This window comes from Panthera uncia, chromosome B1, assembly GCF_023721935.1.
Source record: "Panthera uncia isolate 11264 chromosome B1, Puncia_PCG_1.0, whole genome shotgun sequence".
NCBI classification, from domain to species: Eukaryota; Metazoa; Chordata; class Mammalia; order Carnivora; family Felidae; genus Panthera; species Panthera uncia.
Window position 1 is genome coordinate 84,236,817 of NC_064811.1, and position 14,706 is coordinate 84,251,522.

At 36.3% G+C, this 14,706-nt stretch overlaps 1 protein-coding gene across 1 annotated transcript in view; it reads right to left on the minus strand.

Annotated features, from left to right (window-relative positions):
- SLC9B2 (solute carrier family 9 member B2) overlaps window positions 1-14,706 on the minus strand; it is a 50,358-nt gene that overhangs the window by 23,599 nt on the left and 12,053 nt on the right. Inside the window, exons 2-6 of the mRNA XM_049632140.1 lie at window positions 12,272-12,406; window positions 11,408-11,588; window positions 5,475-5,645; window positions 1,340-1,482; window positions 129-256 (exon numbers count right to left, since the gene is read on the minus strand). Of these exons, the coding sequence (XP_049488097.1) occupies window positions 129-256; window positions 1,340-1,482; window positions 5,475-5,645; window positions 11,408-11,588; window positions 12,272-12,361 (713 nt within the window). The 5' untranslated portion in view covers window positions 12,362-12,406. The remainder of the gene's footprint in view (window positions 1-128; window positions 257-1,339; window positions 1,483-5,474; window positions 5,646-11,407; window positions 11,589-12,271; window positions 12,407-14,706) is intronic.

The window sequence follows — 14,706 nt, forward strand, 5'->3', positions numbered from 1 at the left end:
CGCTGGAATATCCATGTTGTATTTTCTGATGTCCTTAAGAAAATGCTATTATGCATTCTCTGGTATGGAATCAGAGAAAGCCCCAAACATCCCTGCATTGTTTTCATACGAAAAAGAAAAACCATTACCCCAGGATAAATCCCCATTGCCATGGTAAGCCCATTAGAAAGTGGGCCAGAAGTGCAGATGTGCATGCCTCCACAAGACAAGGACCCATGGACAGTCTTATACAAACACCCTTCAACTTCTTCAGGGCCTGAAATATGCAAACAGAAATACAAAAATAATCATTTAAAGACAGAAAGAGATTATGACATCAGACACTTTTCTTCAGTATTCAGACCATGTTTGGATTATCATGAATTTGCCAGGTAATGAGTTCTATTTAACAAACATTTCAGTGTTTGAAGTGTTTTGGAGATAGCTTATTTAGTCCTCATAGCAACACTATGATATAGGTGAAATTACTATCCCCATTATATTTAGATGTCCTCATCTAAAAAGATACAAGTTAAAGTCATTTGTCCAAGATCATGAAATTGGTAAATTGTGCAGCTAGGTTTGAACTCAAGCAGGATGTTCTGTAGTCTGTGCTCATTAATCCCCAAAGTAGCTGATTTAACCCTCTCGGTGTTAGCTTTATTTATAACTTGTGGCCCCAGAATGAGGCCAGGGTGAAAACCTTCATCCCCAAGAACACTCATTCTCTCATTCAAAAATATACGTTAGTAAAAGCAGGAAAAAAGGCATACTTGAGACTCATCCTATGTATCAAGCAATTTCTTGGGCTGTATAGTTAGCCCTAAGCACTTGCATAAGGCTTTGCATGCCATAAATGTGCTATCCTCTCTCTAGCCTGTTATTTATAAGGATGACCTATATCTCTGTCAGAGAAAAGGGGAGCCTTTATTGTTAGTGCTGTCCCCAGACAGTAATTCCACCTTCCTCCAAGAACGAATATAGGGTCATCTTCTGGGAATAGTCAGTCCTCCGTGAAATAAACTCCATTCTTTTCTTTAAAAAATTTTTTTTAACATTATTTCATTTTTGAGACACAGAGAGAGAGCGCAAGCGGGGGTGGTGTACAGAGAGGGAGACACAGAATCCGAAGCAGGATCCAGGCTCTGAGCTGTCAGCACAGAGCCTGATGTGGGGCTCAAACTCACGAACTGTGAGATCATGACCTGAGCAGACACTTAACCAACTGAGCCACCCAGGCCCCCCTCCATTCTCTTCTTTAGACTGTCACACAAAGTGCCTAAAGCACGGTGATTCTGAATAGTAGCAGTACTAGAAGAGTTCAATTCCTAGTCAACAATTAGAAATTTATACTTCATACCTTTGAATCAAGCCCAAGGCCAGCACGAACCAATATGATAGACAGGGCTATGCTTCTCAAAGAGGAAGACCACTTATGCTTGATCTGTACATTATCACTGATGACAGGGATATTTCTGACAAGAAACCCAGCAAGAAGCATGCCTAGAATGGAGAAGTCAAACAACTCCTTAGTTGGTTTTCAAATAGAGAAGATATTTTTGGCATTTTTACTTTTTGAGTTCATGTCTCTTTAATATTCTTTTGTTTAACATTTTTGTTTAAATGGATGAAAGACCTAAATGTGAGATAGGAAACCATCAAAATCCTAGAGGAGAACAGATAGCAACCTCTTTGACTTTGGCTGTAGCAACTTCTTACTAGACACATTGCTGGAGGCAAAAGAAACAAAAGCACAAATGAACTAATGGGACCTCATTTAGATAAAAAGCTTCTGCACAGCAACGGAAACAATCAACAAAACAAAAAGGCAGCCTATGGAATGGGGGAAGATATTTGCAAGTGACATATCGGATAAAGGGTTAGTATTCAAAATCTATAAAGAACTCACCAAACTCAACACCCAAAAAACAATCCAGTGAAAAAATGAGAAGACATGAATCGACACTTTTCCATCATGCAGATGGCTAACAGCTGCATGAAAAGATGCTCAATCTCACTCATCATCAGGGAAATACAAATCAAAACCATGATGGGATACCACCTCACACCTGTCAGAATGGTTAAAACTAACACAAGAAACAACAGATGTTGGTGAGGCTGTGGAGAAAGGAACAGTCTTATGCTGTTGGTGGGAATGCAAATTAGTGTGGCCACTCTGGGAAACACTTATGGAGGCTCCTCAAAAAGTTAAAAATAGAACTACCCTATGATGTAGCAATTGCACGCTAGGTATTTACCCAAAGGATACAAAAATATAGATTCAAAGGGTACATGCCCTCTGATGTTTATAGCAGCATTATCAATAATAGCAAACTACAGAAAGAGCCCAAATGTCCACTGACTGATTGATTAATAAATAAAGAAGATATGGTATATATATATATATATATATATATATATATATGAAGCTTCTTATATATATATATATATATAAGAAGATATGGTGTGTGTATATATATATATATATATATATATATATATATACACAATGGAATATTAGCCATCAAAAAGAATGAAGTCTTGCTATTTGCAACAACGTGGATGGATATTATATATCCATATCCATAATATTAGTATATTATATATCCATATCCATAATATTAGTATATTATGCTAAGTGTAATAAGTCAGAGAAAAACAAATATCATATGATTTCACTCACATGTGGAATTTAGGAAACAAAACAGATGAACATATGTGAAGGGAAAAAAAAGACAGGGAAGCAAACCATAAGATACTCTTTTTTTTTCTTTGAATTTTATTTTTTTATTTTTCTTTTTTTATTATTTTTAAATATGTATGTATGTATGTATGTATGTATGTATGTGTATTTATATCCTAGTTAGTTAGCATATAGTGCAATAATGATTTCAGGAGTAGATTCCAGTGATTCATCACCTATGTACAGCACCCAGTGCTCATCCCAACAAGTGTCTTCCTTAATGCCCCTTACTCATTTAGCCCATCTACCTGCTCATAATCCATAAGATACTCTAAATGATAAAGAACAAATTGAGATTTGATGGAGGGAGGTGGGTGGGGAGATGGGCTAGATGGGTGATGGGTATTAAGGAGGGCACTTGTTATGATGGGCACTGGGTGTTATATGCAAGATGAATCACTAAATTCTATTCCTGAAACCAATATTACATTATATGTTAACTAACTATAATTTAAATAAAATTTTCAATAAAAAGTTAAAATAATATACTACATTAGAGGAGCTAAGAAAAGCCTTTAATATGCAAATAAAAATCATTAGAATCAGTAATGCAGTATTCAGATAGAAATGTGATCAAATTATAAATATAAAATGTTTTAATACAATGCCTAATTCAGTCACTCTTTTATGTGCAAATAGTAAACAGCTCCTGAAGTTATTTGCTATGTCAGATTACCTGAATTATCAACAAATACCTATGTGGATTCTATTTCACCCTCAAGCCAGGTAATTTAACAAAAAATACATAACTTGCGAGGCGCCTGGGTGGTTCAATCCATTGAGCATTCTGACTTTGATTCAGGTCATGATCTCATGGTTCGTGAGTTTGAGCATCGCTTCTGGCTCTGTGCTGACAGCATGGAGCCTGGAGACTGCTTCAGATTCTGGGTCTCCCCTCCCCTACCTGTGCTCTCTCTCTCAAAAAATAAACATTAAAAAAAATAAAAAAAATAAAAAACATTAAAAAATAAACATGAAAAAAACATTAAAAAAAATCCTTGCTTTCCAAAGACTTGTGAGTTATGAAGAAATGGACATTGGTCTGTCAGGTCAGCTTCTGATTCTTCTTTCATTCAGCCATTTACTGTTTACCAAATGCCTTCAGTATTTTAGACAGTACAGTAGGTAGTAGAAGTATAATAATGAACAAAAACTTGGTACTACATCTCAACAAGTTTTCAGCCTCTAGGGGAGTGAGATAAACTGACAACCTCAATTTTATGGAAGCATAAGGAAGTGTTGTATGAGTGAGAGAAGAGTAGTAAGTCAGAGGGATCCAAACAAGGGGAAGAACCGGGTGGAGAGTCAAGAAGTTTCTGGATGGGTTAGCAGTTTCTTCCAAGGTATGAAGAGGAAGTATGACACATTCTGGGAAGTGTCAGTAGTTGACAGTGACCGAGGGAGCTGAGGAGTTTGCTAGAGAATCCTGCCCTCACTGATACCACATGCCCCTACAACAGGAAAGAGAGACTTCTCCACCAGACACTGGGCTTCCAGACTGTTCTTCTCTAGCAGTACCCTCTTCTCAGCATGACCTTACAAGCATTACACATTAAATGACTAAACAAACTTACTATTGTTGCCATGTTCTGTATGTAAGCTATGAGAATGGAGACTAATGACAAGCACAGCTTTTGTGACTTGCTCCAGACACCGCTAGGCCAGGAAGCATCACTGCCATTTAATCTAGAAGAAGGTCTCATAAAGTTTTGAATTCTGCAGTTACGGTCTTTCCAGAATTTTTGAAAGTGGGAACTAGCCAACCACAGTTGTTTTTTAAAGAGTAATAAGGATAACACATGCTCATGGTGAATTAAAACATCACCAACAAGTAGGAAGTGACAAGTACATGTCCTATTCCAACTGCAAACTTTCGATCTTCATTCTCCGAAGATTTTCACTCTTAAGGGTTTTCTTTGCCTTTCCAGAAAAGTTTGTATACCTATGTAAGCATGCCTCAGTATGAGTGTTCGTGTGCCTCATTTTCTAATAGTAGAAATAGTATCTCATTGTTTGGAAGTACTATAATTTTTTGAACCAATTAATGGACTTTAAGGAACTTTTCAGATTTTTCATTACAAATAGTGCTGAAATGAGCACAGTTCAAAAGAAATAATAATCTAACAAGGACTCAAAAATATGTTAAGAGTTTCTTTTGGAGTTTTGGGGGGGGGGCGCAAGAGGAAGCATTTTTTTGTTCTCCAAATGAATGTGACAACAACTTCTTCCCTGGGACACTGTTTCTGGATGGTCTGGATTGATATGGCCACCTGATACTGATCTGGCAGACGACCCCTTCACTCCTTTTTCAATGATGTGAGTGACTTACAATACATTGGGCCCTAGTTTTGTAGCATTTCTGTCTTATAGTTACTTCTACCATGGTTGATGTTAAGCTACCAACACGATGTCAGTGAATGTGCAGTTGGGAAGAGAGAGCCAGTGGCACAGCACTATATATTGTTTCCATAATTTCAAGAGCCTAGATAAGGGGAAAATGCTGTAAGTGATTAGTTTTGAGTATCTATTGGATTTATTTTTAATGCAAGTTATTTAATTGTAAATATATATAATTTAATTTTTAAAAATTTCTGTGTTTAACAACTGGCTTACCAAACTCAAAATTTAATAATTGGCTTTGGCTCCAACACATCAAATACAGAAACATTTTATATTTATTTCCCAAAGCTTCCCAAACTACAGTTTTTAAAATATGATTTACTCTTGAAGTCAGAAGGTATTTAGCACTTACCTAGAAGAGGAGGCAGTGGAGGTAATGTTGGTAACTTAATGAGCCCCAAAAGTTTACCTCCAATGATGGCACAATAGAATAGGATTATAATTCCAAATAGGTTTCCTCCAGGAAGACATTCGCTGGTAGTAATTGACCAAACTACAGCCCACAGAAGAACAACCATGGTAACTGAAATAAACCAGGAAAACTAGTTTCTATCAGTAAGTTGTCATATGGTTTCAATATAATATAAAAATTTTAAAAATATCGAACATACATACAAGTATTTATAACCACGTGTAAATTTTAGAAAGCATCAGTAATATGAACAATTGGGTAATAATTACCAACCATCTTAAGAAATAGGATATTACCAGTGCCTTTGGATCCACCCATGTGTCCCTCTTAATCCCATCTCCCATCTCCTTTCACACCATCAGAAGGAACTACGATCTTGAATTTTTTTTTATCATTCCTCCTTTTTCCTTTATAATTTTACCATAAATATTCACTCGTTAATAAAAAGGGAAACACTGGCTATCTTTACTCTCTTCATAGGAACATGAGAATACCTGAATAATCACATTCTAGTATTTTAGTTCTGTCTTGAATTAAACACTATTATTGTTTCTTTTCTATAGTCAATGTTGGTTTAGAATTATCCATATACTCACCTATTTTCCGTTTTGATCATTATTCATTATGGCAACTCAAATTTTTTATCTGGGACAATTATTTTGTTGCCTAAAGTATTTCCTTTAATAGAGGTATTTCTATTAGAAGGTGAAACATGTTTCCTTGTTTGAAAACCTTGTGTTGTACTAAAGTTTACACTGAAACAACAAAGACTCATGGGAAAACAGTTGGGTAGACAACTCAAAGCTTAAATCCAGTGACCAAAGTATTGACAAAAACAGTAATGATCCTAATAAAAGTGCTAGTGCAGTTAAATCTCCACTGGCATTTGCATTTCACAGTCTCTTTTTGGCAGACTCAAACCCTTGGAACCACACGTATTATTTCGAGATGTAGAACCTTGAAAGCATTTGCTTTAAATAGTAAGCAGTTCCATCCAAATCTGATCCAGATTATAGCTTTCTCCATCAATCAAATATTTGTTGTTGTTGTTTTAACTGAGGGAAAGTGTTGGCAGCTACTTTGTTTGTAATGTCAGCTTCTACATCCATATATGGTTTCATTAGATAGTTTAATGGTCTAGAAAGTTTAAAAAGCCTCTGAAACCCCTAAACCAGCAACTAACTGTCTGAAAAAAAAAAAGTACTTCTATAGGGAGTTCAGCTTTTTAAAAAGTCTTCATTTTAGTAAGGCTTTATCTTTAATTGTAAGGAATCATATATCTGACCTTTTTTGTCTGTTTTTGTTTTTCAATGCATTTTGTATTCACATGCTATTGTTTGGTGATGTAAAATATTAACATGGCAGGAGAAATTATGTACAAATGCAAATTTTCATGTTACACTAACACAATTCCTCATTTACCATCATATATGAACTAATTCATAGTTCAGAAACAGTGCACCAGAGCATGCTATATTTCTCATGAAGATCTGTTGGTAACAAATTCTTAGTTTTATTGATCTGGAATTATCTTTATTCTCATTCTTAAAAGATAATTTTTCAGGGTATACAGTTCTAGGTTGAGAGTTACTGTCTCCCAGTTCCTTTAAAATACTGTCCCTTGGTTTTCTGGCTTTTATTGTTGTTTTTAAGTGCCTTTTAGGAATTTTTTTTTCCTTTGGCTATTTAAAAAAATTTTTTTTTTAATGTTTAAGACAGAGAGAGAGAGAGAGAGAGAGAGAGAGAGAGAGAGAGAGAACGAGTGGGGGAGGGGCAGAGAGAGAGGGAAACACAGAATCTAAAGCAGGCTCCCGGCTCTCAGCTGTCAGCACAGAGCCCGACATGGGGCTCGAACTCACAGACTGTGAGATCATGACCTGAGCCCAAGTCGGACGCTTAGCTGACTGAGCCACCCAGATGCCCCTCCTTTGGCTATTTTTAAGATCTTTCTTTTTCTTTGGTTTTCTGCAATTTCAGTGTGATCTGTTCAGTACTTATGTTAATTTCCATATGGCTTCCTTTTAGTTTAGGATTTATGTTTTCCATCCATTCTGGAACATTCTGTCTTTATTTCTTCAAATATTTCCTCTTCCCTATTCTTTTCCCTGTATTTTTCTGGAACTATGATTAAATCATTGAACAGTCACAGTCTCTTCTCCATTTGGGTAAGCCCAGTTTTCATATCGTCCATTTTTTTTCTGTGTGTACTGCATTGTAATCTCTTCAGACCTATTTACTAGATTACCAATTTTCTTTTCACTTAATCTGCCTAATCTACTGAGTTTGAAATTTCAATTACTTTATTATATCTTTCATTTCTAGAAGTTGGTGCTTATTGAAATGTGTTCATTTTTGTAAATAGTTTCTTGTTTTATACTTATATTTGTTAACTCCTCTTTAATTTCTTCATAGTTATTGAAAATATTTTTTATTTCTGATAATGCAAATTTTTGAAACGTGTTTCCTTGTGCATGTTGTGATTTTTGTTTTTGTTTTGTTGCTTTTGTTTTTGGCAACAGTGAGCTCTTCCCTGAAACTTAATCTTTGGGAATTGCTAGAGTTGAATGTCAGTTTTCCCAGATAGGATATGAATTTGCCCCTACCATGTGCTTACAATCTTAACAATCCGGGACTACTTTTAGATATATTTTCAGCTTGAGGTTTTTTTCTGTGACTTTGGAACACAGATCAGCATGAAGTTACACATATTTAGTGGAGACTCTTTTCTTGCCCAGACAGCACTACAGTTCAGACAGTCAGGTTTAGCTGCAGGCCCCCTCTGCAGGGCAGGTTTACCTCAAATGCATCATTACATTGGGTTCCAGCTTTGTATGGGTGAGAAGGAGTGATTTCTCCTCTTTCTCCCAACCTGGGCAGGCCCATGCATAGCCTCTTATACTCTCATGGTTCTCAAAATGAATCTCAAGTTCACTCGTGTTTTGCAGAAGCCCCAGAGCGAAAGCCAGCTTGAGTGCTTATTTATCTCTCCTAGTCATACTGTTTTTAGTGTCTGATGATTTCCTGTTTTCTTGACAGATAAAAGGTATATTCAAAGAGACTTAAAATATTGTTTTCAGATGTTTTCATTGACATAAGTGAGAGGGCTGTTCATTGAATGTCATCTACCCCATTGCTAGAGATCAAATCCAATGTCCCATTTTTTAACCCTCACAGAATTATTACAGATTTTGTAGGCTGTGATGCTATGAAATAACTAAAGCGCCTTTTGTATCTTCCAGTTGGGTAGAGAAGCTGAAATTTCTATATAGTATAGGAAGTGTAATGGAAAAGTAGGAATTTTAAACTACTAAAATTTACTTTATCATAGCACAAAATCAGTTTTGTACAAAATTCAGAAAGGTAGAATTAAGTTTTCCACTTCAAGACCACTTTTCTTTTAAACCTCTAACATTCCTTTCCTTTTTCATATTCAAAATGCAGTTCTAAATAAATAGTAAGTGTATATTTACAGGGTTTCTCTAAATCACATTTAATTCAGTTAGTAATTTGCTTCTCATTTATGATTTTGGAAAATCAGATTTACTTAAGAAAAATATGTAAATATACTGAAGTGATACAGGAAGGAGTATAGGGAAAAAAAAAAAAAAGAACAGTCTTGTAAGCCTAAGCAACAGAAGCACAGGAAAACAAGTGAAGAGGTGTTTATATATTATGAGTTCGCATTTCTCAGGCACCTTTATGGACAACGATCATAGAATTTTTAAAAAATGACTCTCTGGGATACCTGGGTGGCTTAGTCGGTTGTGCAACCAACTTTTGATTTTGGCTCAGGTCATTATCCCAGGGTCATAGGATCAAGCCCTGTGTCTGCCTCTGCACTGAGCATGGAACCTGCTTAAGATTCTCTCTCTTCTGGGGCACCTGGGTGGCTCAGTCAGTTAAGCATCTGACTCTGGCTCAGGTCATGATCTCACGGTTCGTGAGTTCGAGCCCCACGTTGGGCTCTGTGCTGACAGCTCAGAGCCTGGAGCCTGCTTCAGATTCCGTGTCTCCCTCTGTCTCTGACCCTCCCCCCATTCACGCTCTGTCTTTGTCTCAAAAATAAATAAACGTTAAAAAAAATTTTTTAAAAAAAGATTCTCTCTCTTCCTCTCCCTGTGCCTGTCCCCCACCCCCTTTCTCTCTAAAAATAAAAAAATAAAAATAAAAAATGAGTCTCCAAATCACATCATTCATTTATACCCTTTCCCTAATGCAATCACTATCTGTTCTACTGTAAATGTTTTAACTAGAAATGTGCCATGATTTGAATGGTGAAATTTCAAAAAAATAATAAATAGGACAGAAAAGGTATTAAATTATATGTTGTCTTATCAACTGGTATATATTTTGGAACCTGTTTTTCTCTACATTTTTTAAATAAAGTTTGAGATTTTTTTCTCATGCTAGTTTATAGACTTACCTCATTTTATAAAAATATATGTAGAGCCTAGAGTATAACTGGGCTTCAATTGTCCCAGTTGAGAATGGTAAAAATGTTTTTCAGAGCTCACAAATGAAGTATAACAATAACTGAGTCTGATTTTTTAGTAAACACAACTTTTAGATCAAATGTATTATATTCTTCAACATATTTACTTTGGGAAGATATGTATTTACTCTAGTGGTGCTGTCGCTCCTCAATATCATTTTGAAATTGTCTTCAAATTCTCATTTATAGGGTGCCTGGGTGGCTCAGTCAGTTAAGTGTTCAACTCTCCGTTTTGGCTCAAAGTCATGATCTCACGGTTTCATGAGTTCGAGCCCTGTATTGGGCTCTGTGCTGGCAATGTAATGCCTGCTTGGGATTCTCTCTCTCCCTCTCTCTCTACCCCTCCCCCACTCGCACTGTCTCTGTCTCTCTCAAAATAAATAAGTAAACTTAAAAAATTAACAAAAAGTCAGCATTTATAGACAATTTTCAAAGCCCTTCTTTTTCCTACTACATTTCCTCCAATGTACAAAATATATACACTTCACACACACCCTCTCTCTCTCTCTCTCTCTCTCTCTCTCTCTCTCACACACACACACACACACACACACACACACACACACAATTTCCTTTCTGAACAAAAAAAACAGGATTACTGAATCTGAATATCCATCTATTCTTCAAATTGATATCATAATAATGTTTGGCTCCCTCCAAAAACCAAATCTATTCCTCAAAGACAGTATGTGAAATAGTGCTGAGATAAACTCCCAAAGAAAAGTCCTCCAGGGGTGCCTGGGTGGCTCAGTTGGTTAAGTGTCCAACTTCAGTTCAGGTCATGATCTCATGGTTTGTTGATCTCATGGTTTGTGAGTTCGAGCTCCACAGTGGTCTCTCTACTGTCAGCACAGAGCCTGCTTCAGATCCTCTATCTCCCTCTCTCTGCCCCTCCACTGCCCATGTGCTCTTTCTCTCTCAAAAATAAATAAAACATTAAAAAAAAGAAAAATCTCCCAAATATTTTAGGTAATAGTAGTTGTACTGGAGTAAGTTGGATTGGAAACCAAGATTCTTACGAAATGATGGATTCATTTGGAAGCATAAATTAAGCTGTTTGTTCAAACATTAGTTGCATTACTTAATAACGATTAAACCCAACATTTATGTAGTGCCTTTCTGTTTACAGGTGATTTCTCATTTTTCTCATTGGAGGCCAAATGTAATCCTGTGAAATTACTCACAGACAGAAAAGGAAAATGTCTTTGATCTCTGCTCTTTTCCTGCTAGCTGGAATGGTAGTAGCAATAGCACTCTAGTTTTTATGTACACAGAAGTAAACTTCTTTTTGTTCTTTAAACCATATTATTTTGGAATCTCTCATTAAAACAATTTCATCTTTTACCGTCTCTTTCTGAATTATTTTTTACCATTTACATACCATTTGTTATCCCTCTAGCCAGCAAGCCATGTGGAGGGCAAGCAAATGTTTGTCCTAGTCTTCGCAAATTATTTGATTCAGTTGGTATTTCTTGTAGCTTTTTTTCACTACTATTCAGGAGGTTACTTCCTTCTGTTGGTTCTTTTGCATCTATTCCTTTAGAGTTCATAACTGCTTCCTCCTGTGTTTAAAACAATTTAAGAATACTTAAAACGGTTATATCTGCTGTACATTTTTATAGCTATCGAGTCATCAAATCACAAATCAAATTTTTACTGCTAGAATCAAGGCTAACACTTTATAGTGGAAATGCAGAGCTATACTAATAGCTAATCAGTGAATGCTTGGAACAAGAATTATGTTAGAGGAATATTTACCATTGAGTCACTATTTGTAGCATTATAAATCCTTGGGGTACACATACTATTTCATTTTGTTTTACAATACTGGGTTTAAAAATTGGCCTACTTAAGATATTCTTCAAGGCAATAGTTGGTTAATATATTAAAGTGGTTCAGAAAAAATAACTATTTGTGGTAAAAATGAATTCAAATTCATTCATCTACTTGAATTTAAGCAATAAAAAGGGAGGGAAGTAATCACAACCATTCTAGGGGTGAGGCTGGGAACACAAAGCATTTCACAGGCTCTCTATTTTTCCAGCCTCGTGTAGGGCCAGCTGCTAATGAATCTGGGAAAACTGGTAGTCACACCTACTGTACAAATTTGGGGATTAAAAATGGGAAGAACTGTTAATTGAGTGATAGAGCATGAAGAGAACACAACTGTATCAGAGATTTGGAAATATATAGTCCCTCTCTTAAGGAAATGGTTGGAATGCTCTATATTTGATCGTAGGTTTACCTGTGTTTCTTGATATGTAGAGGCTGTGTGGTCCATTCCTGTGGATGGTGTGAAATCTTCATGTTCAATTGCTTTATCTTCATCTCCCATGATTTATAATTAAAAATAAGATGACACAAGGGAGAGGAACGGGAACTGTTTCGAAGGAGAAATAGTACAGATATGTAGCATCAACTTGAGATTTATATGAATGAATTAAGCAGCAATTTGAACAATTTAAATGAGTGAATTGTACTTATTTTTTCCCTTGGAACTCTGAATGTCTAAAATATTTTAAATTAGACTATTCTTAACTTTCAATTGCTAACCTTTTCTTTGATTACAATATGTTATACTAATTCTTATTTACTTTCTACCTCTCCTGAAAAAGCGCTTGTTTATCATATTTTTATATGATGTCTTTTCCACCCTGTTTTCTGAGTTATATTTCAAATATTCCAAGCAATACTACTGTTAAATCGTTCTCTCTAATGGTCGGGCTTGATGAAACAGGAAATCTCCAGGCAATTTTTCTTTTTTTCTTTCTTTCTTTCTTTCTTTCTTTCTTTCTTTCTTTCTTTCTTTCTTTTTCTTTCTTAATATAATTTATTGTCAAATTGGCTTCCATACAACACCCAGTGCTCATCCCAACAAGTGCCCTCCTCAATGCCCACCACCCACTTTCCCCTCTCTTCCCCCCTATCAACCCTCAGTTTGTTCTCTGTATTTAAGAGTCTCTTATGGCTTGCCTCCCTCCCTCTCTGTAACTTTTTGCCCCTTCCCCTTCCCCTTCCCCAAGGTCTTCTGTTAAGTTTCTCAAGATCCACACATGAGTGAAAACATATGGTATCTGTCTTTCTCTGACTGATCTATTTCACTTAGCATAATACCCTCCAGTTCCATCCACGTTGCTGCAAATGGCCAGATTTCATCCTTTCTCATTGCCAAGTAGTATTCCATTGTGTATATAAACCACAATTTCTTTATCCATTCATCAGTTGATGGACATTTAGCCTCTTTCCATAATTTGGCTATTGTTGAAAGTGCTGCTATAAACATTGGGGTACAAGTGCCCCTATGCATCAGCACTCCTGTATCCCTTGGGTAAATTCTTAGCAGAGCTATTGCTGGGTCATAGGGTAGTTCTATTTTTAATTTTTTGAGGAACCTCTACACTGTTTTCCAGAGAAGCTGCACCAGTTTGCATTCCCACCAACAGTGCAAGAGGGATGCCATTTCTCCACATCCTCGCCAGCATCTGTAGTCTCCTGATTTGTTCATTTTAGCCACTCTTACTGGTCTGAGGTGGTATCTCAGTGTGATTTTGATCTGTATTTCCCTGATGAGGAGCGACGTTGAGCATCTTTTCATGTGCCTGTTGGCCATCTGGATGTCTTCTTTAGAGAAGTGTCTATTCATGTCTTCTGCCCATTTCTTCACTGGATTATTTGTTTTTTGGGTGTGGAGTTTGGTGAGCTCTTATAGATTTTGGATACTAGCCCTTTGTCCGATATGTCATTTGCAAATATCTTTTCCCATTCTGTCGGTTGCCTTTTAGTTTTGTTGATTGTTTCCTTTGCAGTGCAGAAGGTTTTTATCTTGATGAGGTCCCAATAGTTCATTTTTGCTTTTAATTCCCTTGCCTTTGGAGATGTGTCGAGTAGGAAATTGCTGTGGCTGAGGTCAAAGAGGTTGTTGCCTGTTTTTTTCTCTAGTGTTTTGATGGTTTCCTGTCTCACATTTAGGTCTTTCATCCATTTTGAGTTTATTTCTGTGTATGGTGTAAGAAAGTGGTCTAGTTTCATTCTTCTGAATGTTGCTGTCCAGTTCTCCCAGCACCATTTGCTAAAGAGACTTTTTTCCATTGGATACTCATTCCAGCTTTGTCAAAGATTAGTTGGCCATACATTTGTGGGTCCCATTCTGGGTTCTCTATTCTATTCCATTTGTCCATGTGTCTGTTTTTGTGCCAGTACCATGCTGTCTTGATGATTACAGCTTTGTAGTAGAGGCTACAGTCTGGGATTGTGATGCCTCCCACTTTGGTTTTCTTCTTCAATATTACTTTGGCTATTCGGGGTCTTTTATGGTTTCATACAAATTTTAGGATTGTTTGTACTAGCTCTGAGAAGAATGCTGGTGCAATTTTGATTGGGATTGCATTGAATGTGTAGATTGCTTTGGGTAGTATTGACATTTTAACAATATTTATTCTTCCAATCCATTGCTTCTTGGCCTTTTGGCTAAGATCAAGTGTATTCTTCCAATCCATGAGCATGGAATGTTTTTCCATTTCTTTGTGTCTTCTTCAATTTCCTTCATAAGCGCTAGGCAATTTTTCAATGTTGAAATGAGTCACCAAAGAAAAATCTATGGATTCCATCATTTTCAGAGAAATTAGAATCACTAATTCTTGTCTGGTTCATATTTCTAAATTAAAGTTAAAATAATAACAT